This window comes from Trachurus japonicus, chromosome 1, assembly GCF_045865225.1.
Source record: "Trachurus japonicus isolate A0001 chromosome 1, Traja_1.0".
Lineage (NCBI taxonomy): Eukaryota > Metazoa > Chordata > Actinopteri > Carangiformes > Carangidae > Trachurus > Trachurus japonicus.
The window spans coordinates 30,637,752-30,661,977 of NC_140907.1; the positions used below are offsets into that span (position 1 = coordinate 30,637,752).

General features: G+C 43.2%; 1 protein-coding gene across 1 annotated transcript; it reads right to left on the reverse strand.

Annotated features, from left to right (window-relative positions):
* Positions 1-5,374: 5,374 nt before the first annotated feature.
* On the reverse strand, positions 5,375-24,016 carry lpar2b (lysophosphatidic acid receptor 2b). Its single transcript, XM_085784925.1, has 5 exons — positions 23,605-24,016; positions 15,716-16,177; positions 12,893-13,387; positions 9,359-9,621; positions 5,375-5,899 (listed from the first exon to the last, which is right to left on the reverse strand). The coding sequence occupies exons 2-5, from the start codon at positions 15,969-15,971 to the stop codon at positions 5,798-5,800; spliced, it is 1,116 nt and encodes a 371-aa protein (XP_085641051.1). The 5' UTR covers positions 15,972-16,177; positions 23,605-24,016; the 3' UTR covers positions 5,375-5,797.
* Between the last annotated feature and the right edge of the window lie 210 nt (positions 24,017-24,226).

The window sequence follows — 24,226 nt, forward strand, 5'->3', positions numbered from 1 at the left end:
GTGAGTAGGGGGCCGTGCCACTGCCATTAAACACACCTTGTTAACCGATACCAATGCGACTATCAACAATGTCTGTCAATTGCATGATAATCATGGATAGGCTACAAGATATTCAAATTTATGTTTTTATTTTAAACATAAATGTGGAACCGAAAAAATTTAAGAAAATTGTCCAAACTACCACAAATTTTCCCCACCACCCACATAGTACCTCCGCGGACCCCCTGTTGAAGACTTCTGCTTTAAAGGGGACATATTATGGAAATATCACTTTTTGAAGGCTCTTTAACACATATTTGGGTGTTTGTCTTGTCTTCCAGCCGCCAAAATGTGAGAATTGACAAAAAAAATCTGTAATTTTCAGGCTCCCGAGGTTGAAATCCATGTGGTTTTACAAGCTGTTCTCTCAGTTGTCTGACAATGATGTCATTAGTTTTACAATTTGCTTAATACCACCCCTACCTGTGAGTGCTGGGACCGGTAGAAGGGGCGGGGCAAGAAGTGGCTCATTTGCATTTAAAGGGACAGGCACTGAAACCAGCCGTTCTGAACAGGGCTGTTTTGAGAGGATGAAAAGAGCTGTGGTGTTTGATCCTTGGGGTATTTTGACCAAAGCAAATCACGGACATGTCTTTAAGGCACCTGGGAACTTTTTTAATTTGTGGAAAAGGAGCATGATATGTCTCCTTTAAAACAGTGACATGAAGCCAAAACAAAAAACAACAACAAAGGCAGAAGAGCCCAGACAACAGGAACATATAAACCCAGAAGAACCTGAGGAACACAAGAAACCAAAGACTTTGTCGTAGCTACAAATAGCCACTACAGACTTGAAGACTTGAAGTTGAGACCAGAAGGATTTTCAGCTCACAAGGAAGAGGAAGTCTTTGTTATCACAGCTAAGTTCCTGGAAAAAAGGAAGTTGTCAGTTTGGCGTATTTAAGATACAGTGGTGTGAACAGGACAGTCCACACTTACTTGGACAGATTGTCAAACTGTGACTTGTGGTGAGATGCTGCCATTTACATTTTTAGTTCTGTAAATGTGCCAGGGTGCAAAGAAAGAAGAAACAAAAAATGTCAAACAACAGAGTGACAAAGAAACAGATAACGGCTTATTTTAGTATGTGAGACCCGTCATGGTAGAGAAACGTTCAGGTTTGATATCAAACACAAAGAAAAAAAAACATCAACAGGACCAAGTGAGGAGTCTACTTCCATGGCTTGATGATAATTAAAAGCCAGATTATCAGCTGCAATTACTAAAAAACATTTTTAAATTTTCCTCGACATTTGATGTCCGAAGGATAAACTTGAAGTTTTCTGAACATTTTATTAGATCTCTGATCAAATTAGCAGCTAATGTTACTGAAAATATTACATTTAAACTATGCAACATGGAGCTTTCCAATTGTTTCATTTTGTCTATTGTGATCAAATTAGCAGCAAAGTTTTACCTTTTTATTACAGTTAATGGTCAACGTTATTTCATTTCATTTCAAGTTAGAAATTAATTTTAATATAACATTATATACAACATCAACACAGCTCTAGAAGCTTTAATGTAAGATTTGATTTTTCTATCTGAACCTTTCATTAAATGTTTTTAGCAGCTAATGCTAAAACATAGAAGTTGTGTACCATTCCCTACATGGATTCCTTCTTTTTTGTACCATGCAGGTTTTGCTATTGATGAATTTGCAGTGTGCTGGGCCCTCTGGGCCACCGTACTTAAACCTCCTTTGACACAGCCGCAGCCACCAAGAAATGTTTCAATCAGCCCAAAATCATGAACCACAGAATCAATCTAAGCTTTTACTGTGAAAAACCTCTATTGAACTTCCTGTGTGTTAAACAGACACATACTAAATAAATCTCCAGTGTCCATGATGCAGAATATAAAACCCTGTTGGGGCTTCGAGGAGGAACCGTCAACCACTGAGAATGTGACAGAACCAGTTTTGTCTCTTCCTGTTTGTGTCCAACTGCAGGTGAAGAGACTCACAGAGACGGAGGAAGATAAATTGTGATTTGATGATCGTTGTTGTTGGCGGCGACAGTTGACTCCAATCTGATCAGCTCAATCAGACCCATCACATGATGTCACAGGTAAAAAACAAGCTCATCCCTTTTAGACTGGAGCTCAGTGAAGAGCGAACCAACGCCTGCTGAGAGGAAACAAGGTGTGTATGTTCACTTGTCTTTATGTAGGCTACCTGTGTGTGTGATACAATATTCAAAAAACTACAACAATCATTACATATGTTTTTAGATATCTTATATATTGAATCTATCTCCATCACTGTGTATTGCACCTATTAGCATGAAATGTGATATACACTACTCACAAAAAGTTATGATGTTTGGGTTTTGGATTAAATTTCAGAATGCACCTAAAATGCATTATAACCTTTACAGGTGAATTTAATTTAACCTTTTCTGAACGTTGTTACAGTAGCTTTTGTTTGAGATGAAGACATTACCATTGCATGCTTCTACTTAAAAGGCTTTCATGATAGAATATCACTGTAGCATGAACTGTTTCTAGGGATATTATGGTCAAATATCCCTAACTTTTTGTGAGTATTGTATGAATATTATGCAAACACTAAGCCGTGAGCTGACCACATGATTGAGGACATGAAAGTTCTTGTTGGTTATACAGTAATTTCTAATTTTGTGGTAAAATATTTTCACGTTTCCCAATAGTGCCGTCAGTAAAATGTTAGTTTGTTTGTTTTTTTTTGGTTTCTGTTGAATGTTTACGTATTGATCTGTATCCAACAGAAAAATGAAACTCAAGGTGCAATGTTCAAATTTAAATTCCACTGAATTAACTTGAGAGAAAAAACATGAACTTGACCTCAAGGCGTCCATTTCTTTAAACATAATAAATGCATTAGGCTACTTCATGTTTGGGAATGTGAAAAACAATGAATATACGTAGGTTTCTGAATGTTGGACTGGACCGTGTGACCTGCTGGAAACTATTTTACCGTCCAAACTGGATTCCAGACCAATCTGTCAATCGAGGCGTTTCATGTTGTCATTCCTCCTGCAGGTCGGCCGGCTGACGGACGATGGGCGGCTCCTCCTCTAAGAAAACCTTTCTCTGGCAAAAGAAGAAGAAGTCACCTGTGAAGAAAGCCTGGAGTCAACTGAAGGGGGCGCTGCCTCATAAGAAACGCAGCAGCAGGAGCAGGAGGAGGAAGAAGAGCGTTTTCTCCCTGGACAAACTGAACCTGGATAACCTGGGGAAGGAGAAACCGAACTCCCAGCAGAGGTTCTCGCTGCCAACGGACAAGAAAGAGAAAGAGCCGATATCACTGAAGAGATTCTCCCTGGGTAACAACAACGTGAGGAAGGAGTCGATTCAGATCACAAAGAGGGAGCGGGACGGAGGAGGGCTGGGGAAAATAATAGGTGATCAGATAAGAAGAGCTTCACATGCAAAAACAGGCCAACGTTCCTCCCTCAGTGAATCTGGAGGGAACAAAGGAAGAAAATGAAGCAAACTGGTTCCAAAGTGAAAGTCAATGAGCTCCAGAGATCCAAAACAAGTGGGACGAATCAGACTGAAAAAAGACTGAATAAGGTTGAAAGACATAAAAAAGAAGAGAGAAGGAGAAATTGTTGCATTGTGAGTTTTTAATGTCACATTCAGTGTCAGTGTCAGATGATCATGGACGAGACTGAAACACCTTGATGTCAGTTTTACACAGATGTAACATTAATTAGCTGCAGTACGTTTACCAGAAAAGCTTCATCACGACACTCTTCACAAAAAAAATTTCTTGGTTTGATGCTGATGAAACATGACGAGCTTCACTTCCCTTTATGGTTGCTATGGAGTTGCCTCTCTTTAAGTGCACTAAAATACTGTACATTAATATATATACTACCACAATGATGTGATCATAAATAATAAAAAGGTTTGTCTCACAAACAATTTATGGAAAAAAAAAAAAGGCAAATGATAATTTCTCTCCGGCATATGGACGAGTCGACTCACATGACGCAAACAGCAGCACAGTGTTAGCAGCACAGCGGCAAAAAAATATTACAATTCAACAATAAAACCTGGAGGAAGGAGCTGTTTATAGCATATAACCTTTATAAAAACAACCACACTGGATACCACTCCTAACCAAATAATAAAATTAAATTATCTATCTAAATTTAGCGTAAAAACTGATAATAATCTGTATTTAAGATGTTACAAGTTTAGACCTGAAGAGAGGGTTTGGATACAACTTAACCCTTTACTGGACCGTTTCTTAAAACTGGGTTATGAATCCTAATGAAGGAAAATGGTAATACACTACTTAACGATTCACTGGATCATAATAATCCATTAATATTTAAAGCTTTTGTTGCTCGGATGTGACAAATGAATGTGGTCGGTGTTTAAATTCTGCAATATATTAATATTTGTCACATTGATGATGATTTACCAACATGTGAACCAAGTTTGTTCATAGAAGGAAAGTAGCAAACGATCCATCAGGTCTTCAGTTTAATCATTCTAACAATAAAGTCAGATAATTAAAAAAAAAAATAAAAAACCACCTTCGTGCCATTATTGCTAAAAAATAGTTCAATAATGTGGCAGGAAGTTAAAAAAAATCAAAGTAATAATAATTAAACTAGACTTATAAACCGGTAAGCTAACTGAAGGTAACCAGGTGGCCATGACAACGACGGCGGCGGCTGAAGAGGCGTAAAAAGGTGATTGGACGATATCGTTGAGGAAAAAAGCAGCAACAGTAAATATGGTTTTGGCTGAACTTGCTTTGTTCAAACTTTCTTTCTTTCTATCTATCTTTTTTTAATTCCTGCATTAATTAAGGCGCTCGTTAAAACACTGAGCAAATTTCGTGTTTTTCCACAACCTGGCAACCCAAATGCTGTTCTCGACTGCGACCAACAAAGCACTTAAAAACAAACAATGTGAGATGTGGAAGCTTGTCTCCTCCATGAGGTTCAGAGGAGTTTGTGCACATGAATCCTGGTTAAAGTTCCAGTTCCACATTTCCAGTGAGTCTGGTTGCCAGTTCATTAGGGACGACTTGATTTTACAAGAGGCGTTGGAGGCTGAAACTCATTTACTGCATCTATCCGACAGGTGTTTCTATTCTTCTGTCAAACATCCCTCTGTGTGTGATGCAGCACCACGACCTGCAACATCCATAACCTTTGTGTACCTTATAAATTGACTCCTGTGTGCACACATATACACTTTAAATCACCTGTGTCACATTGTTTCTGTTCTGCCGGTCACTCCACACACTTTCAGTCATGTTGTCGACATGTTCCAGTTGTTCAGTGGCCTCTTCTTCTACCACCGTCTGTTTTTTTTTGGGAGGAGGGAAGCTGACAGGTTGTTTATGTCCAAACAGGAAATGTCAGTATCCCTCACCTCCCCCATGATGTGCAAACAGCCCAGTTTACCTCCATGTAGCCTGCTGAGGGCAAACAAGCCACTTGGTTCCATTTGAACAAGACGATGTATATCTACGTGCAGCATCCGTCACGTTGCCCAGCAGCTCCAGCTGATGCCAGATGTTGGTCGACTCATCTTGAACGTAGCTTTATCACCGGCGCAGAGGTATAAAATCAACAGTTTGTGATCCTGTCACAACAGTCTGCCTGCTGAGGAGAAACAGGCCTCGGGGCTCGTTTACACACACTCCAGACCGTGTGCACGCACATCCTCCTCCTCTCTCTTTCTCTCTCTCTCTCTCTCTCTGCAGCTGCTGAAAAGTTGTTGTTGTATTTTTTTTTATCGTTGCTTAAAGTTAACTCCAGTTTTCTGAAGAGGCAGGTTTTTCGTCCGAGCCGTCGCCGTTGAGTAGCGTCCCGTTGCTCTTCTGTACCATGGCAGTGCGAGACTTAAAGTTCTACAGACAAGAGGTGGAGAGACAGAGGAGGAGGAGGAGGAGGAGGGGAAGAGGAACAGGGTTGAAACCAGGTAAAAAAAAAAGGTGCAGGAAGTGGAGAAGAAAAAAGAGAGAGATTGGGTTAGTTATGGGTAGATGATGCAAAAAAAAAACAAAGAAAAAAAAAAGAGCTAAAACCAGCTGAGATATGAAAAACAGATTTAACCCCCGACAGCGTTTGACACAAATCCAGATGTTAAGCTTCACCAGGTTTGTTATGACAGAGCAGCCAGAGGAGCAGACGAAGCGGGACAGACGGCGACGACCACACGAATCACATGACGGAGGAGGCGGATTTATGCATTTATTCATGTTAGGTTGAACAAAGTGTGTGTACAAAAATAAACCAGGAATAATAAGAAAAACGTTTCTGAACTGCCAAAACAATACAAAGTCAAAAATAAGTATCAGAAAAAAGAATAATAATAATAATAAAAAAAGTTGGAATATAATATAGTGTTTTATCCCTTTTTGAAATGGCCTTCACTTCCCTCTACAGAGCATTACAGTTAATAATTAACAGTTTTCTCATCCTCCTTTTGATCATGAGTCACTGCATATTTTACTTTCAACACACAGTGAGTGAGTTTCTGTGAATGATTGAACACACACAGACACACACACAGACACACAAGCACACACACACACACACACACACACACACACACACACACACGGAACAACACAATCATGACAGCAATAAACAGGCTGTGTGTGTGTGCATGTGCATGTGTGTGTGTATGAGAGAGACAGAATGACAGAGTCCATGCCTCCAACATGCCAGAGTAACAAGTCAGAGGAAATGTGGCGAGGCGCGATGACCCACTCTAACCGCCAGCGCACATCTGGACCGGTTTAAAACTGTACAACACGAACACACACGTGCACACATCGGCAGACAACATGAAAACGATGGTGTGTGTGAGTCAACAACGGGATGATTTCAGCTGACGACGATGTTAAGGCCTCGTTTTATTAGATGTGACTGATCCTTCATGTCCAGCTCAACGTCTGCCTCATGGAAACTTGGACATCCGGCCTGCCGGCCTGCATGAATGTACATGTGTGCAGTGCACGGGATTTTAAAACATGTTTCATGGAGAAACATTATCATCGTGGCACAAAGAGACTTCACACGTATCATCAAGAGACCACAGACCGCGGTGGGGGTATAAGGTGGTGGTGGTGGTTCATCTTGTACTTACTGTTCCTGGCAAAGACAGTAAGTGACTCTAGTTTGGTGTCAAAATAGATGAACGATGATAGATAATGTCTCAACAAAACATAACGGCATGTGTGAAGAAAACGCTCAATCACGGAAGTCTTGACTATTTCATGCTGAATAATAAATGAGGAAATACACTCAACTAACTGTTGGTCAGCTATAGAGTTAATGTAGATCAGTTCTGTTGCTTCAATGTCTAAATGTTGATGATAGACACTCAAAATGACACATTTGACTGAAGACTGATGAGTCTGCAGCTGCGTGAGACTAACTACACACTATATGGTTCAAGGCTTGTCACAAAAAACGATAATACATCCAAATAAGTGTTTTAGTCCAGTACAATTACTTCACTGCTTGACTTTGAGGCTGCCTCTGATTGAATATCTGCAATAATAATCAATGAGAGCGAGCGAGCGGACCAGCAGGAGGAGGCGTCTGAACTTTTTACAGCTCACAGACATGGCAGCTCACTGAGATGTTGTACAGAAACACGAGAGCAGCAGCTGCTCATGCAAAACAGACCATAAAAAGGGTCAATAAGGAAAAGCTGTGGCCGTTGGATGTTACTGAGTTTCTGCCAGGTGTATATATGTGGGTGTGATCTCTGGCCCAGTGTGAACTCAGAGGACTGTGAAGGTTACAACTGCTTCAAACTGACCAGGTGTTTGTGGTTTTTGATGGTGTGACCCATCGCAGGCCTCATGTCTGTTCTGATCGTTATCATGCAGAAGTTTAGTTTGATATAAAGTGAGCGTTTCACACTAAGAGATTGAAATAGACATGAAACTCACCATTAAACCGAACGGAGCAAAGTGTGAGGGGCATTTACCACAGATCAGCTAGTTTCTAACAAGTCAACCACAGGCTCATTGTGTTGAACTGCTACATCTATTCTCTGCCCCAGCGGTTCACATGCATGTGGCTTTTCAGAGAATGGATGAATGTGCAACGCCTTCCAGAAAGTGTTGGTAGAGTAGATGGTAAAGGAAAAAAAAAGAAAAAAAAAAGCAATAGCTGCAGGTTTCAGGTGTGAGGTTTTACATTCAACATGGCGTCACTGTTGTTGGCACAGAACAAGCAGAAGCGTGTTAACGTCGTACATCGACTCAAGCAGAAAATCAAAACATTTTAACTGAAGTGACTCATACAGGTTTGCAGCGTTTGACATCCACTTATAATAATTAGTGTTAGAACTATTAAAAAAAACAAAAACTTTTGCATTTTCTCAGCTGGTTCGTTCATGAAAAAAAAAGGACAATTTTATCACTGCAACTTCACACTTGTATCAACCCCTGCTGGCTCTTCTTCACTGCAGAACACGAGCCACAATCTCTCCTTCTTTCCCGATGAATAATGACAATGTATGTTTTTACAGAACATTATGACGTCACAGTAAAGCTGACCTTTGACCTTTTTGGATATAAAACGCCCTCACTTCATGGTTTTATCTTGAGTTACGGCCCTAAAAGTCTCTTTTCTGATATCTTATTTGACCTTTGAGCTGAAGACATGGTGCGTCCGGCTCCTCTGGCTTTTACAGACACAGAGGGACAATGACGAACTCGACGCAGCTTGAGAAAAATTCATTAACTATTGATTATGCTGTTTTTTCTACACTGAAACTGGATTTCTCTGGGGCCACACAGCACTGACACGTCATCGTCTTTTGACCCCGAGGGCGGAGGTCTGTGCTGTTGGGTGCTGAGCAGGTGTGCACGGTGGTTTAGCTTTAGCTTTTTCCCTATAAAAAAAAAAAAAAAAACCCCAGCGTGTGGTGGCGGCTGCTGAATGACGGTGAGAATGACGGTGAGAATGACGCACGGCTGCGGCCTGGCAGAGACACAGTGATGTGAAACTCTGTAGCTGCCACTGCGAGTGCCCTCTCTCACCCTGTCACGCTTCCTCTGATACACTGTCAATGTACAAAAGATATGAACTAATAAAGCTGCTGTAACTGAACTAAACTTTAAAAAAAAGAGAGAAGTTTTGTCGTTTTATATCTACATGTATTTACTGCACTGTGACTGGAGGCATGTAGTGGTCGTACTATGTGTAGAATAGCTCATCTCTGTCATTCATCTACAGTCAGTTTGCTCTCTAGGGGTTTATTATTATTATACTGCTAAGAGTCCTTAGTGTGAGTTGCTCTCTTTGTGATTGCTGTCTTCGACTCCGTTGCTCTCGGACAGTACCTCGTGCTCCAGCGTGTTAAAGTGAGCTGTGGAGCTGCCCTCGTGTTTGCTGCCCCTCCGCCGGAACAGGCAGCACAGGATCTCCTTGAAGGTCCTCCTCATGTCTTTGTCCCTGAAGGAGTAGATGATGGGGTTGACGAACGAGTTGCACTCGGCCAGCACCAGGCAGTACTTCTCGTACTTCAGCACGTGGCAGGCTTCGCAGCCGAGGCCGTCGAGCAGCAGCACGACGAGGCCGGGCGTCCAGCAGACCACGAAGCAGCCTGCAGGAGAGGAGAGGAGGAGAGAGGAGGAGAGGAGAGGAGAGAGGAGAGGAGGGGAGAGGAGAGGAGAGGAGAGGAGGGGAGAGGAGAGGAGAGGAGAGGAGAGGAGAGGAGAGGAGAGGAGAGGAGAGGAGAGGAGAGGAGAGGAGAGGAGAGGAGAGGAGAGGAGAGGAGAGGAGAGGAGAGGAGAGGAGAGGAGAGGAGGTAGAGAGGAAGAGGAGAGAGGAGGAGAGGAGAGGAGAGGAGAGGAGAGAGGAGAGGGGAGGAGAGGAGAGAGGAGAGGGGAGGAGAGGAGAGGAGAGGAAAGGAAAGGAGGTAGAAAGGAAAGGAAAGGAGGTAGAGAGGATTGAGGAGAGGAAAGGAGAGGAGAGGAGAGGAGAGGAGAGGAGAGGAGAGGAGAGGAGAGGAGAGGAGAGGAGAGGAGAGGAGAGGAGAGGAAGAAGGAGGCAAGGAGATGGAGAGGAGAGGAGACAAGGGGAAAGGAGGAGAGGAGAGAAGACGAGGGGAAAGGAGACAAGGGGGGAGGAAGAGAGGAGAGGATTGAGGAGAGGAGAGGAAAGGAAAGGAAAGGAAAGGAAAGGAAAGGAAAGGAAAGGAAAAGAGGTAGAGAGGATTGAGGAGAAGAGAGGAGACAAGGGGAGAGGAGAGAGGGAGGTGAGGAGAGGAAGAAGGAGGAGAGGAGAGGAGACAAGGGGAGGGGAGAGGAGAGAGGGAGGTGAAGGGTGCAGGAGGTCATTAGAGGAGTTGCAATAACACTTCAAAACTTCAAATCAACACGAACAATCAGAGATAAAGAAGGAGTACTTCTTCAGAGGAGGAGAGAGACTGAACAGACGGAGCTGTAAAGAATGTGAAGAAGTACGAGTAGGGGGCAGCGAAGGGGAGCGAGGGAATGTACTGTAAATTCCTCTGTAGACAATACACACACACACACTGACACACACACACACACACGGACACACACAGACACACACACACAGATGCATAACATGTCAGCATGTGGACTGGGTTTAGTCTGTATGATCACGTTTCATTATCATAACACTCGATGGACGAGGCAGCTGAGGAATTCATTATGTACACATGAAACACACACGCTGCTAATAAATAAATGCACACATACACAAAAAGTGAAAAAAAAAGAAAAAAAAAACGACACACAAGCCTCTACACGATCGCACAATGTTGCAGCGCATTCATTCACCCGCCCATCCATGACCGCAGTCACAGTTTGTTAAGCCTCACAACCGTCACAGCTCTGAACGTCTCAAGGTCAAAAAGCTGCAGTCGGTCCTCACAAGCACAGAAACCCACAAACACACAGACACACACACATACTCGTTCTGCGGTCGGTGTTGGTGTCGTACGGGCAGCAGGAGGAGGAGGAGGAGGAGAGGAGCTGTTTTTTGTCACAGTAACTGAACTATGCGGCTCCCTGTCAGGGCACGCTCAGGGTTTCCTCACCCTCCTCACATGCCAGAGGTGCTGGATCGCGGCTGCTGAGTGACGGGAGAAAGACGCCTAATATTTCTTCAAAAAAAAAAAAAAAAATTAAAAAAAGAAAAGAAAAAAACCTGGAGGAATTTAATCGAAAGTTCATAACGCAAGGGCAGGAGCAGCAGCAGCAGAGCAAAAGGAGGCTGGGTAAAAATTTAAAAAAAAAACATAACATGAGGGCAGAGCAGGGAGGAGAGCAGCAGGGTCAGTTCAGCTTTAAAAACAAGGAGGGAAAGGAGTGGATGTGTGTTGAGGGGAGTTTGGTTTAGTTAACAAGTACAGACAAGCTGAGAGAGAGAGAGAGAGAGAAGAGAGGTGGAGCAGCGCTGGATGTTTGTCTTTTCATTCTGCAGAGATTCAAAAGCTCACAGAATAACGTCTGGACGACTGAACGGCCCCGAAAAACAAAGAGTTACAATCGTCATAATCAGTTCCAGTTCGATTCTGATCTCTGTGTTTCATCTTTGCTTTTCTTGCAGGTTTGACTTAGAGGTCGGTATTTCCATGCAAAACTGAGACAACTGTCAGTTACTGAAGATGTTTTTCTTTTATATTCCTCAGTTCTAGAGAAATACGTAAGTTTAATTAAAAACTTAAAGGGATAGTTCAACATTTTGGCAAATTGGCCCATTCCCTATAGTCATAGCAGTAGGTTTGTTACCTTTAATTGTCAGTGCAAGCTGTTTTAAGTACGGCAGAGCAGAGCTGCGAGCTGCTCAGAGCTACGCTAGGTGCCCACTGCCCACCCACACCTCTCATCTAACCTTAAGTTTGTTTCTGTTTTCTGAGTGCTTGAATAAAAATATAAAGTAAAAACAACTCAGAAACGAGGATCAGAGCCTCCTGTCTTCTGATTGGCTGACACAGACCTGTTGTTACTCGATCTCCAGAGAGGAAACGAAAGAGGGGATGTAAAACTACACTGAGATGGTTTTGGGCTCTTAAAAACCACAGATATATCTTCTTCTGCATCAACACTTTAAACAAAAACACAGGAAAAAGAATAAAATCTGGAGTTTTTATGAACTCACTCAGCAGCTGTTTGCTAAAATAACAAATCCATGTAAAATAATCTGCTTCACCTCCATAAGGGACAGAATCAGTAGAAGTGATATTACAGAGTCTGTCGCACCACAGACTGCTGCAGAAAAAGTTGGAAAATATTAAGTTACTTTTATTTTCATACCATTATTAAAGGGATAGTTCAACATTTTGGCAAACTGGCCCATTGCCATAATCCCTATAGTCTTAGCAGTAGATTCGTTACCTTTAATTGTCGGTGCAAGCTATTTTTAGAACGGCGGAGCAGAGCCGCGAGCTGCTCAGAGCTACACTACGGAGGCTAATGGGATTTCTTGGTTTCCCTCATCAAACTCATCAAATACACAATCCAACAACTCCAAAACGCTCTGGTGGACAAGTTGTGACCTGCACATTCACCACACTATGAGACAATAACAGAACGTTACCAGACGGAGTTGATTTAGAGGTAAATTCATGCAAAACCGCTGATGTGCGTTCCCGCCGGAGGCAGTTTTTCATCAAGCAGTCTCTGCATTTACCTCTAAAACAACTCGGTTTTAGAGGTAAAACTATCCCATGAAACAAACTGAACAAAGAGCTGTTAGTCCACATTAAGGAGGCGCTCATGCTGATGACACCACTTCAGAGGAGCAGCACTGATGACTCAACACCCAACGGTTAGACGAATTAAGAGTCTTCATGTTGACCACTCCTTGTGTGTGTGCGTGTGTGAGCGTGCGTGCGTCCTCACCCAGGATCATGGAGACGGTCTTCATCAGGTTCAGAACCGTCTCTTTGTATCTCATCTGCGACGTGTGCTGCGACATCTGCTTGCTCTTGTGCCGGACGTAGATGAATATCCGGGTGTAGACGGCCACCATGACGGAGAAGGTGAGCAGGTTGAGCAGCGCCCAGAACACCAGGTAGCTGCGGCTGTACATGGGCGCCATGGTGGAGCAGTTGGGCAGGTCGCACAGGCAGTGCCAGCCCATGGTGGGGACCAGGCCCATGATGATGGCCACCAGCCAGATGAAGACGATGATGACGAAGACCCGCCGCGTGCTCATCTTGCTGTGCAGCTGCATGTTGAAGATGGTCTGGTGGCGCTCCACCGCCACGGCCAGGAGGTTGAGGACGGACGCCGTCAGACTGGTGTCGATCAGGCCCTGACGCACAAACCACTGGTGCTTGGACAGCTTGATGGTCCAGGGACCGGTATGAAACATCATGTGGAGGTAGGAGACACCTGGGAGGAGGAGGAGAGACAGGGTTTTATTACAGAGTCGGTCTTTAAAGGAGACATATTATAGAAATATCACATTTTGGAGGCTCTTTGACATGTATTTGGGTGTTTGTCTTGCCTTCCGGCCCCCAAAATGTGAGAATTGACCAAAAAAAATCTGTAATTTGCAGCCTCCCTAGGTTGAAATCCATGTGGTTTTACCAGCTGTTCCTGGGGCGAGCAGTGGCTCATTTGCATTTAAAGGGACAGGCACTGAAACCAGCCGTTCTGAACAGGGCTGTTTTGATTGGATGAAAAGAGCTGTGATGTTTGATCCTTGGAGTATTTTGACCGAAGCATGTCAGAGACATGTCTTAAAGACACCTGGGAACTATTTTAATTTGTGGAAAAGAGGCATAATATGTCTCCTTTAAACTCTGAAACCTGCACTAACTCAAGCTGAAGAAGGAGGTAAACAGTTTTCACTAAGATGGACAGACTGTCCAACTGCACTTAACCCTCCACTCATGGTTTGTATTAGTTCCACTATTAGGAAACATCAGGTTTTTAAAGGTCCTGTATCAGTGTGAGCCCACAGCTGCGGCTGCACTAACACTCACTGATTCCTTGTGACAACTGGCTTTGAAAGTATTCAGGAAAATCTCAGTGACGGCGGGGGCGGCAGGCGGCAGGCGGCAGGTCCGGAGCATTTAACCCCTCTGAATCAAAAGGTGTAATTCCTGAATCATGAGAGAAGCAGGTCTCTGCCCTTTGAGGTCAACGCACGCCGGCGGCACACAACGACGAGTCAAAACACCCGTCAGCGCTGTTTTATAAACCCACACATATCAGCAGCATCTCCGCTGACCTCACGGCAGATTTCTACCTGCGTCGTCGTGACAAAGAGAAGCAGCTGTGCATGACTGCAGGTTTCAACTGATGCAGCAGCTGACGTCAAAGACATCAAAGTAACCTGACTTCTCTGGAACAACGGCTTGAAATTATTATTTGGAAATCATTAAAACAGCATTTTAATATGATGAAACACTGCAGGCCAAAAGTCTGAAAGCAAGAACAAATATGGACCAAAAAGAAGATGATAGTTTCATTGGTATACTTTGCAACAAAATAGTCATAATTATAAAGAGTTACTTATCATTTTTTACTATAATTACCAGATATTTGACTTTGCTTTCTTCTAACTAACCTCCTCTGGCTTTAACAACAGCACAGTATATACGAGGCATTCGTTCCACAAGTTTTTTAAGGAAATGTGCCTGGAAAAGTTCATCAATAAGAGATTGCTGATTCATGGGACGCACGCGATTGATCCGATTAGTCTCCAGACACAAGCTCAATTGGAGATTTGGCCCTTGCAGTAACGCTCTTTCTACTAGAAGAAACTGGAAGTTATAATTTCATTACAACCTCCAGTTTCTTCTAGTTTTTTTCAGGATGTAATGAACTTCTCTGTTGGACACCATTTCTCTTTCAGTGTCTCCTTCTTTCAAACAAATCTATACACTTGTTTCTTTACCCGGATGTTTCTCTCTAGTCATTTCTGTGGTAGTTTGTCAGACATACAAACACAGTTGAGATTTATCAGGATTGTTGTATTATTATTATATATGCAAAACTCTCAAGAAGCCAAAGAGCTAAAGTAAATAATGCAAACTGTGATTTGTTTTTTGTTATTGTTATTTGTTGTTGTTGTTTGTTGTATTGTTACTTTTACACTTCAGTTGTGACTCTTGCAAAATCTTCTCAACCCTCTTTAACATTTATTGAGCAACAGTCTGGTAACATCAATGCATACCTAAAAGGTGAACTGAGGAAAATGGTGAATATCAATGGAAGCAAAGTCTGATCGTGCAGTAAAAATACATCCCCAAAATCCAAACCTTTGACCTGTAGTGAAGCTCAGAGCAGAGATACGTGAGTGTTGTCACTCTGAGGTCTCATAAGGAGACAGCCTGATTATTTCACAGGTTGTAAAAGTTTTATAACAAACAGTATAAAGGTCCAGAGTGCAGACAGGAGGTCAGTGACACATTTTTTAATTGTTAGAAGCTGTAACTACATTATCAAAGTTTAGTCCTAAAAGCAAGGCCTTTTGCTGCACGGCACGCCATCCCCACTCTATCTCTCTGACTTTCTGCATCTCTTACTCTAAGATTTAAGAATAAATGACCAGAAACATCCTAAAAGCTCTGCAGGTAGACCTCAGACCCAGTGCTGTGCTTTCTGACTGAGCTGCAGCAACATGAAAACCAGATGTGATGCAGTTTATACAGAAGTAGTGAGTTACAATAATAATGCCGGAGCTCATGAAGTCAACGGACGGACGGATACCTGAGAAGAGGTCGGCCAAGGCCAGGTTGCCCAACAGGTAGTAGATGGGAAAGTGAAATCGTCGGTTTTTCAAGATGGCCCCGATGACCAGGAGGTTGGAGAAGATGACGATGAAGCAGACCCCCATGCCCAGCGTGACGATCACGTAGTCGCGGTTGCGCCAGTGAGCGCTTATGTTTTTGCCGCTTTCCTCGTAGAAAAACTTGACAGAGCGGTTGTAGTAGCATCCCACTGTGTCGTCCGTCAGCGTATCCATGACGAGACGAGTGTGGTGGACGCCGGGGGCGATCAGAGAAGAGACGAGGAGGAGGAGGAGGAGGAGGAGGAAGCTGCAGTCAGGAAACAGAGAGGAAGGACGAGGGCGTCATTCAGACTCGCCCTGTCTGCTGGGCTGGAGATCGGCATGCCATCAGCTGGACAGGTGAAGGGGGGGAGACACCACGGGACACTGGAGTCTTCAGCCTGAGAGACAGAGAGAGAGAGAGATTTTCTATTAGTTTTATTGAACCAAAGCATCAGACATGACCTCAATACAAAATCAATAATGAATCAAACTCATTAAATCACAATCACACAGAACTACACTTATGCAGATTATTATTTTAAGTAGGTAAACTGATGATATTTGAATCTATAATATGAATCTTTAAAGGGATAGTTCAACATTTTGGCAAATTGGCCCATTGCCATAATCCCTATAGTCATAGCAGTAGGTTCGTTACCTTTAATTAGCGGTGCAAGCTATTTTACGGAGGCTAATGGGAAGGCCTAACCCTTATGAAAACTACTTGATTACTTGCAAATTATATACATACATACATACATATACATAAATAAAAGATTACAGTGATAAACTAAACACATATGGAGTTTTAAGTTTGTGTTTCCAGTCAGGAGACAAACCTCTTCGACCCAGAGAACATTAATTGTCTAATAATAGTTCACAGTCATATAAATAAACTGCCACCAATGGAAAGTGAGGTGCGTTGAGCTGGAACTGGAATTCAAAGTATTTAAATTAGATGTCACCTTCACACAAAGACGTCAAACATACAAGTACAAGGAAGAAACACCGACGGGCACTTCACTGTTGTTGTGGTTAATGTCACAGCGGGGGGGGGGGGAGAAAAGAAAAGTTAAAAATAAATGTTTTTCTGGAGCCCATCCCATAATAATAACCTGTTAGAATGTGATTTGCCTGAAACCATAAGTGAAACTACCTGAGCGTGTCAGCGACCAAGTTAATGAACATCAGCTGATGTGGCCTGCAGCTGTTCGTCATGGCAACCGCTTAATATTCATCGAAACTCGTTAATCAGAACAACCAAAACCCTTCGCAAAACACCCTCATCTGCATGGGAGACACGGCGCCGTGCTGCGATGGGCTTGACCCCGACACCGACCCGAAGGTCCGGCGGCTCGCACATCTGGAGTTGCAGAAATGACATCATCGCTGACATCACGGGCCCCAGGAAACTGTGCAGAACATTTTTCCAAGTCCCAGTTTTCTCATCACAACAATAAATGACACAACATCAAAACGCTGATCACAGCTGATAGAAATTATCATCACTAATCAATAAAACTATTATTTTAATTTAACGGTTGTATATTAAAAACCACAGTGTGACGGCGGAGGAAGAAATAAAACACAACACAGAGCTGAATGTGAATCCACATAAACTTGAAAATCTTGATGAGCAGCCACGTCTGTGATCATCGTGTTACCGCCGAGCTTAACGACAAACACCGACAGGACCGACAAGTCACAACAGGGACGAGGAGCGAGCCAGGGGTTTATGGCGGCGTTATTAAAACCAACCAGAGCTCAGCACGTCACCTCAACACACACAGACACACACACAGAAATGTGAAGGACGACGACAACAACGGGCTTCAATCCTCTGTTTACGGTAAACTTGTGCACAGTGTTTTGAGTCAACAACGGCCGCTCACACATTCTGTATTTCCCTGTGAGACAACGACTACGACACACACACACACTAACGCACACACACAACCATCCACTCCCTGCTAAACTCTCTCAACAATGGAAACAGCAGAGCGGCTCCCTACAGCAGAGACACACCTCACAATTACACAATCCAGCTATGTAACTCAATCTCAATCCAAACACGCACAACACACACACACACACACACACACACACACACACACACACACACACACACAGGGAGGGAACCTCAGTGACCCACTGTCTTACCGAGGGTGTGTGTGTGTGAAGAGAAACTCCAAATCAAAAACAGAAAGATTTGCAGAGAGGGAGAAACTTAAGAGGCTGGAGGACGAAGTGATGGATGAGAAACATTCGCAGGAAAAGACTTTGATTAAAGCAACAACGACGGAACAAAGGGAAAGAAACTCATATTATTTTATTAGAGGCGACACATTGATCGAGTGAGTCATGTCCCAGAAACACTTTTACTCAGTTTCAACTGATCTACATTAGCTTTCCACAAATCAAGTGGAGACACTGAGGGGGGGAAGTGAAAGAGAAAAAAGCCACAAAAGTCAAAACGAGAGGAAATCTTATGTGAAAGGAAATATGATAATGATGAAGTAGGTGTTTGTGGATTTAAATGTGTGGGCACAGGTTTTCCACCTGTTGATGTTACAGATTAACTGAGAAAGAGTGAGAGTGAGAGATGACAAGAGTCTGTGACGAGGTTTTCTGAGTAAAACTCAGCCGTGACGTCTTCTCACAGGGTCACAGTGACTTCTCTGACCTTCCTGTGTGTGTGTGTGTGTGTGTGTGTGTGTGTGTGTGTGTGTGTGTGTGTGTTCGTGCACCATTATCTTTGCTGATCTGCAGTAGAATCATTCTTTGTCTTTACACTTTCACTGCTGCAGTTTATTACAGATCACACAGTAGCATCAGTCTTTGCATCGATATGACACTTTGAATTTCCTGCAGGTGGAGGATTTCCTGCTCCTCACACAGCGAACAACAGACTCCAGAGAAGCAAGACAAGCTTACGTCCTTAAAGGGACAGTTCAACATTTTGGCAAATTGGCCCATTGCCATAATCCCTATAGTCAGTAGGTTCGCTACCTTTAATTGTCGGTGCAAGCTATTTTTAGAACGGCGGAGCAGAGCCGCGAGCTGCTCAGAGCTACGCTACGGAGGCTAATGGGATTTCTTGGTTTCCCTCATCAAACTCATCAAATACACAATCCAACAACTCCAAAACGCTCTGGTGGACAAGTTGTGACCTGCACATTCACCACGCTATGAGATAATAACAGAACGTTACCAGACAGAGTTGTTTTTTTGTTTTTGTTTTTTTAGGGATTATGGCAATGGGCCAATTTGCCAAAATGTTGAACTAACCCTTAACAAGGAGCAGTTTCCCGCCTTTGCAAATGTTCAGTGATTCTGGCACCGATTTGCATGTGTGAGAGACACGTCATCATCCTGCTGAGCTCAGTGTGCTGTGACTGAAACCACCACAGGACACGAAGCCCCGGGCTCAACAGTCTAGTAAACACACAGACACACACACACGCACACCTGCACCTGCATTAAGTCCGACGGATCGGAGCCTCTGCAACAGGATGGTTGTCAGGCTGTATTATGGGTAATGTAGGCAGCAAGTTTCAACAAGGAAGAGGAGGAATGCAAAGAAGAAAATGAAAACTAAACTGTCTTTCCTCCTGTCTTGCTTCTTCACCTGCATCCATAATAACCTACTGAGTCTGTGATGATGTGTCGCATCGCGTTGAACCCGTCAGTGTCACTTTAATCACCTCGGCGGCTGCACTTTATTATGTCTGTGTGAGGTCTGTGGTCTGAGCTCGGTTTGATTTAATCTCAGTTTGACCGACGTCTGCTCATATTTGTTATTGTGTAAACTTAAAACTACATCGCTCCTGATTTATACAGAAGCAGCGTTACACGACCTATTTGATTCGTCTTGTTGGAACAATATTGATCATTGAGGAACTTTGGCTTCTTTAACTGGATAGTTATCAGCATTGTTTGCATCTAAAAACATGAAAAACAAACTAAAGAAATGTCTTTTTAAGATATGCAAAGAAAAAACCAGGAGGAGGTTTGTTTGGTCTTCAATACTGATAAAAAAAAGCCGCCATGCGTAACAGATAACACAGCTATAACACAACCTAATCACCTGTTACAGTGAATTTTGCAAACAAGGAAATCAAGTCCAGTGAATCTGGTTAATCTCTGAGTCAAAGATCACAAACAACCTTCTACCTGCCAGAGTTTAAAGATCAAGACTCAGATACAGAAACATGTCGGCCACTATTAAAACACAATGGATATCAGGTTGGTGACTCACTTAATGTCTGATCCGAACATATCTAATACACATCTGGATACGTTGGAAATGTTAAACGAGGCTGACCTGAGCTCTGAGGTCACTAGAGCTCCTTTTCTCACAGGTTGTTGAACATTTAAAACTGTTTCAGTGTGTGTTCATGGACATGTAGATCAGTGGGAGTTAACCAACATGTGACCACAACTTAGAGGTGATAATAAAATGTTGATTGGTCCTGTATCCTTTTTTAAATTAGAGAGAATCAATAAATAAACCATCCAGGGTCATTTAACCAAAATAACACTTCATCACTTTCTGGTGCAGAGTTAGAAAACAAGGTGCAAACTTTTATCTGTCCATGAAATATGAAGCTATTAGCTTAGCTTAGCATCAAAACTGGAAAAACAACTCACAACATTATGTGTCTGCACAATTTAATCTGCACAAAAACGTAAGTGTTAACAGGATTTACACTCCGGGAAGTGACTGATTCATACTTATAACAACACAGAAATCACATTAAAAGAGACAGTTATAAGTCTCTTTGCTTGATTCACGTCACCGTTCACCTCTTTTCTCTCTTTTAACACTCAGTTTTATGTCAACATCACAAATTAACCCAATGTCTAATTGTTTTATGTGCATTAAGGCTTTTAATCTTTATCACAATAGGGAGGAAAAGGCCTGTTGAGCTTCATAATTTACAGTTTCAGAGTCAGTCAGAGCTGGATGTGCTGCTGGCTCATCGGTAAATTAGGTTTCTAAGTTGTTTGGGTTTACTTTGAGGTCTTTTATGTAGATGGTAAAACAGTTTGGCAGCTTTGTAAAGATTAAAGTCTGAACTCTACAACAACAACAACAACACCAGTCAGGACTCACCTGCTGCTTCATAAGCAACAGAGACACTGAAGCAGCAGCAGCAGCAGCAGCAGCAGCAGCAGCAGCAGCAGATGTGCAACCACAGCCTCCACCACATCCATCATCTACATAACACAACAATCATAATAACGCCACCGTGAGGAGCTTGAAACGAAGCCGTCACGCAGAGAAGACAATCGGAAGCAGCGATTAACGACGGAGCGATGTGACCCAGTTGTTTGACACCACAGAGAGGAAAACATATAGATTCAAACCAGGGAGAGAAGAGATCCTGCTTCTAAACATCTGAGCAACATCTGGCTCCGCTCACTACTCCAGTGGCTCGGGGTTTTTGCATGACTGTGCGTTTCAGTGCATCATGCGCACATGTTTGTGTGTTCCTGTGTGTCCCTGTATGTGTGTGTGTGTGTGTGTGTGTGTGAATGGACCGGGCTGAATCAGTAAACACCAGTTTGAATGCAAACCGGTCATTACCAGAGCAGCCACACCCGACTCTCTTCTCTTCTCTTCTCTTTTTCTTTCTTTCTTTCCCTCTGAAGGACGAGCTGCAGCACTTCAACACACACACACAGAGTCTACAAAACACACACTGCAGCTCAGGCGGCGGCGGTGGGAAACAGTCGATAGTGTTTGTGATCTCTCATTCCAGGTAAAAAGGGCAAATTCTGCTCATGCTCACCCCCCCCCCACCACCACCACCACCCCTCCCTCCCTCTCTGGGTGGATTGGTTTCAATTAACCGCGTTTCCTTCCAGCTGTGAAATTTGGCCAAAAAAAACCCCAACTGGAGCCGACGACTGTGTGTCATCTGCATAATGACCCCCCCCACACACACACACACACCACCACCCGCATTCGACATGTAATCACTGAGACGTACGCACTAGACACTTCTCTCTGATTGGATTAAAAAGAAAAACCAACGTCTTGAACGATCAACTGGAGCTTTTTGTTTTCTCTCTCTCTGCTGCACTGAGACAAAAACCCACAAAATACACATTTCCTGCAGAGGCTGTTTTTCTTTTTTGTTGTTTTGTTTTTTTAGCCAAAGAGAATCTGATGAATACACAATATGAAGTTTGTTGCTATGCATCAGAAATACTGTAATTAGAGACAGTTTTAAATGAATTACCTCATACCAGAGCCAGTGGAGACATTGTCACGGACAAAAAGAAGAAAAAAAGCTAAATATAATCTGAAGGAGGAAGAAACTGCTGCCTAAGAGTCGTGTGTTTAAACCTAAAGCGTCTTATTATTAAAACAATGTGGGAAACTCCGTCGCTAAGGAAACTAATCTCTAGACTGACCTGTGTTATTGTATCTGTCATTTATTCACCTGATGGTTTCAGGGGGGTTTACGTCAACATATCCCTGCAGACTTATCTTTGCACATTTGCATCTTTCTGACTTAACTACTCATCTACCCACTTCATGACGACCTGCATCTGACTGACAGTAACTCAGCTGAGTCCTCAGTTTGTGTAGTGTTGGTTTTCTGATTAAAAAAATAAGAAAAAAGTCAAACATCCTCCAGTCCAGCGCTCTGATTTACTGCTCATCATATCTTCAGGCATATCTGTTTGGACTAAACACGCGTTTTCCCCTCAGGGCGACAGGAACTCACTGAGAGTTTGATTCGAGCCTAAACATGCATCATTTATTAAATCGTGTGGTTCAGTTCAAGCGTGTCGGTAAAATACCAACAAAAAACTAAAGGAATAAGGAAAATGAGCATGTTTTTTGTAAGCGCTGGTGTAAACACAAACAAACCAGAGTCATCGATATTAAAAACAGGTGTTATTAGTGGTTCAAAATGAAGATATCAATGGTTTAATCGATACTCAGCCTTAGTGGTGACTTTAAATCAGATTTGAGAGATGGATCAAAAGGAGAAAAGGATGCATTAATTCATTTATTGCCACAGAATCACTGATTATAGCTCCTGAAATCTATAAGAACATGCAGCTTTTCTCTCCTTAACACAGAAAAATGACACTACAGACTTAAGTTGTGCAGTTTACTCTATAAACTGTGTCTGAAGCTGATATTTGATCATATACACGAGTTACAACAGGATGAGAAAATGATACTTTATAATTTAGTGCAGTTTGACACTCAGTCGGTGCCACAGGGGCTGAGTCAACACTGCGTGACAGTGTCAACAGAGCTTAAACAAACCAAACTAATCTTCACAATGACGGAATTTATTGCAGGGCTGCGTTCAAGTACAGGTAGGTAACAAATACCTACACTAGTGTGTTGACGACACAAGCTTGTTTTGTCCTATACATTTGCATATATCTGGATGGATGCTCCCTGTATAGGACTAACTTAGGCAAAAACAGGACACATAAAACTGACTTGTTGAATCTAGTGGAGGATGAAGGATGGGTGAAGACAGGAGGAGGTCAACAGCGACTGACATGGGATCATTTCCGAGAAGAGCTGGAGATGTTGGGGCTGTAATAATAATCAGGTCCAGATCCCTGACACAGACACAGACACAGATGCCTCTGCAGCAGCCTGACGGTGCTGCGACCTGAGCCTCCCCGCTGGAGAAGAAACAATAGACTCCAGCAGCTCAAAAATGAATAAAGAAAAAAAACTCAAAACCCTCCAGCTCCAGCTCCGGCTCTGGATTCAAACTTAAATTCCTTCCACAAAAACACAAACTGAGAGAGAAAAAAAAAAGCACGAACATGAACTCACCTTTCCTTGTGAACTGTGCGTGAACTCGTTTATCCAGAATATCCAGCTCGCGTCGTCGTCGACTTCTCCCAACAATGTGCTGCTGCTGCTCTCCTCGTACCTGCGCTCTCTCACTCCCAACGCAACAAAGGAAGTGGGAACCAATTACAAATAAAAAAAAATCTAATGTTTTCTTTCTGTGGGTCTATTCCTGCTTCTTTTTCTCTCTTCTCCTTTTTCTCTCCGTCCGGTGAACTGTGTGAGTGTCTCTGCGGGGAGACTCCTTCTTCACCTGTGTGGGGCTCCCTCCCTCGCCTTTCTTCCGGTAGTTTGAGCGGTTGTTACCTGTGCGCAGTGATTTGCACCGTGTGTGAGGTGTGTGTAAGGTGTGAAGGCAGGCAGGGTGCGGCTCTATGCTGTGCTCCTCCGCCACTCTCAGTCAGTCAGTCAGTTTCAGTCACAAAGGAGGAGCGGCTCTCTCTCGGTCGGACTCGGAGCTGCTCGGTGCTGCCTCTGCCTCTGCTGCTGCTGCCAACCTGCGAGTCCCTACCCCACCTCCTCCTCCTCCTCCTCCTCCGACAGAGAAAGAAGGAGGCGGGGCGACCAATCACGGCGGAGCTGAGGAGTGATTGACAGGATGTTG

Bases quoted from the DNA above. Each gene is read 5' to 3' on its own strand.
- lpar2b (XM_085784925.1), bottom strand. From the start codon at position 15,971: ATGGATACGCTGACGGACGACACAGTGGGATGCTACTACAACCGCTCT. The intron at 13,388-15,715 runs GTATCCGTCCGT...TCCTCCTCCCAG, and splicing joins CTTGGCCGACCTCTTCTCAG to GTGTCTCCTACCTCCACATG. The intron at 5,900-9,358 runs GTACTGTCCGAG...TCTTGTCTGTAG, and splicing joins TTAACACGCTGGAGCACGAG to AACTTTAAGTCTCGCACTGC.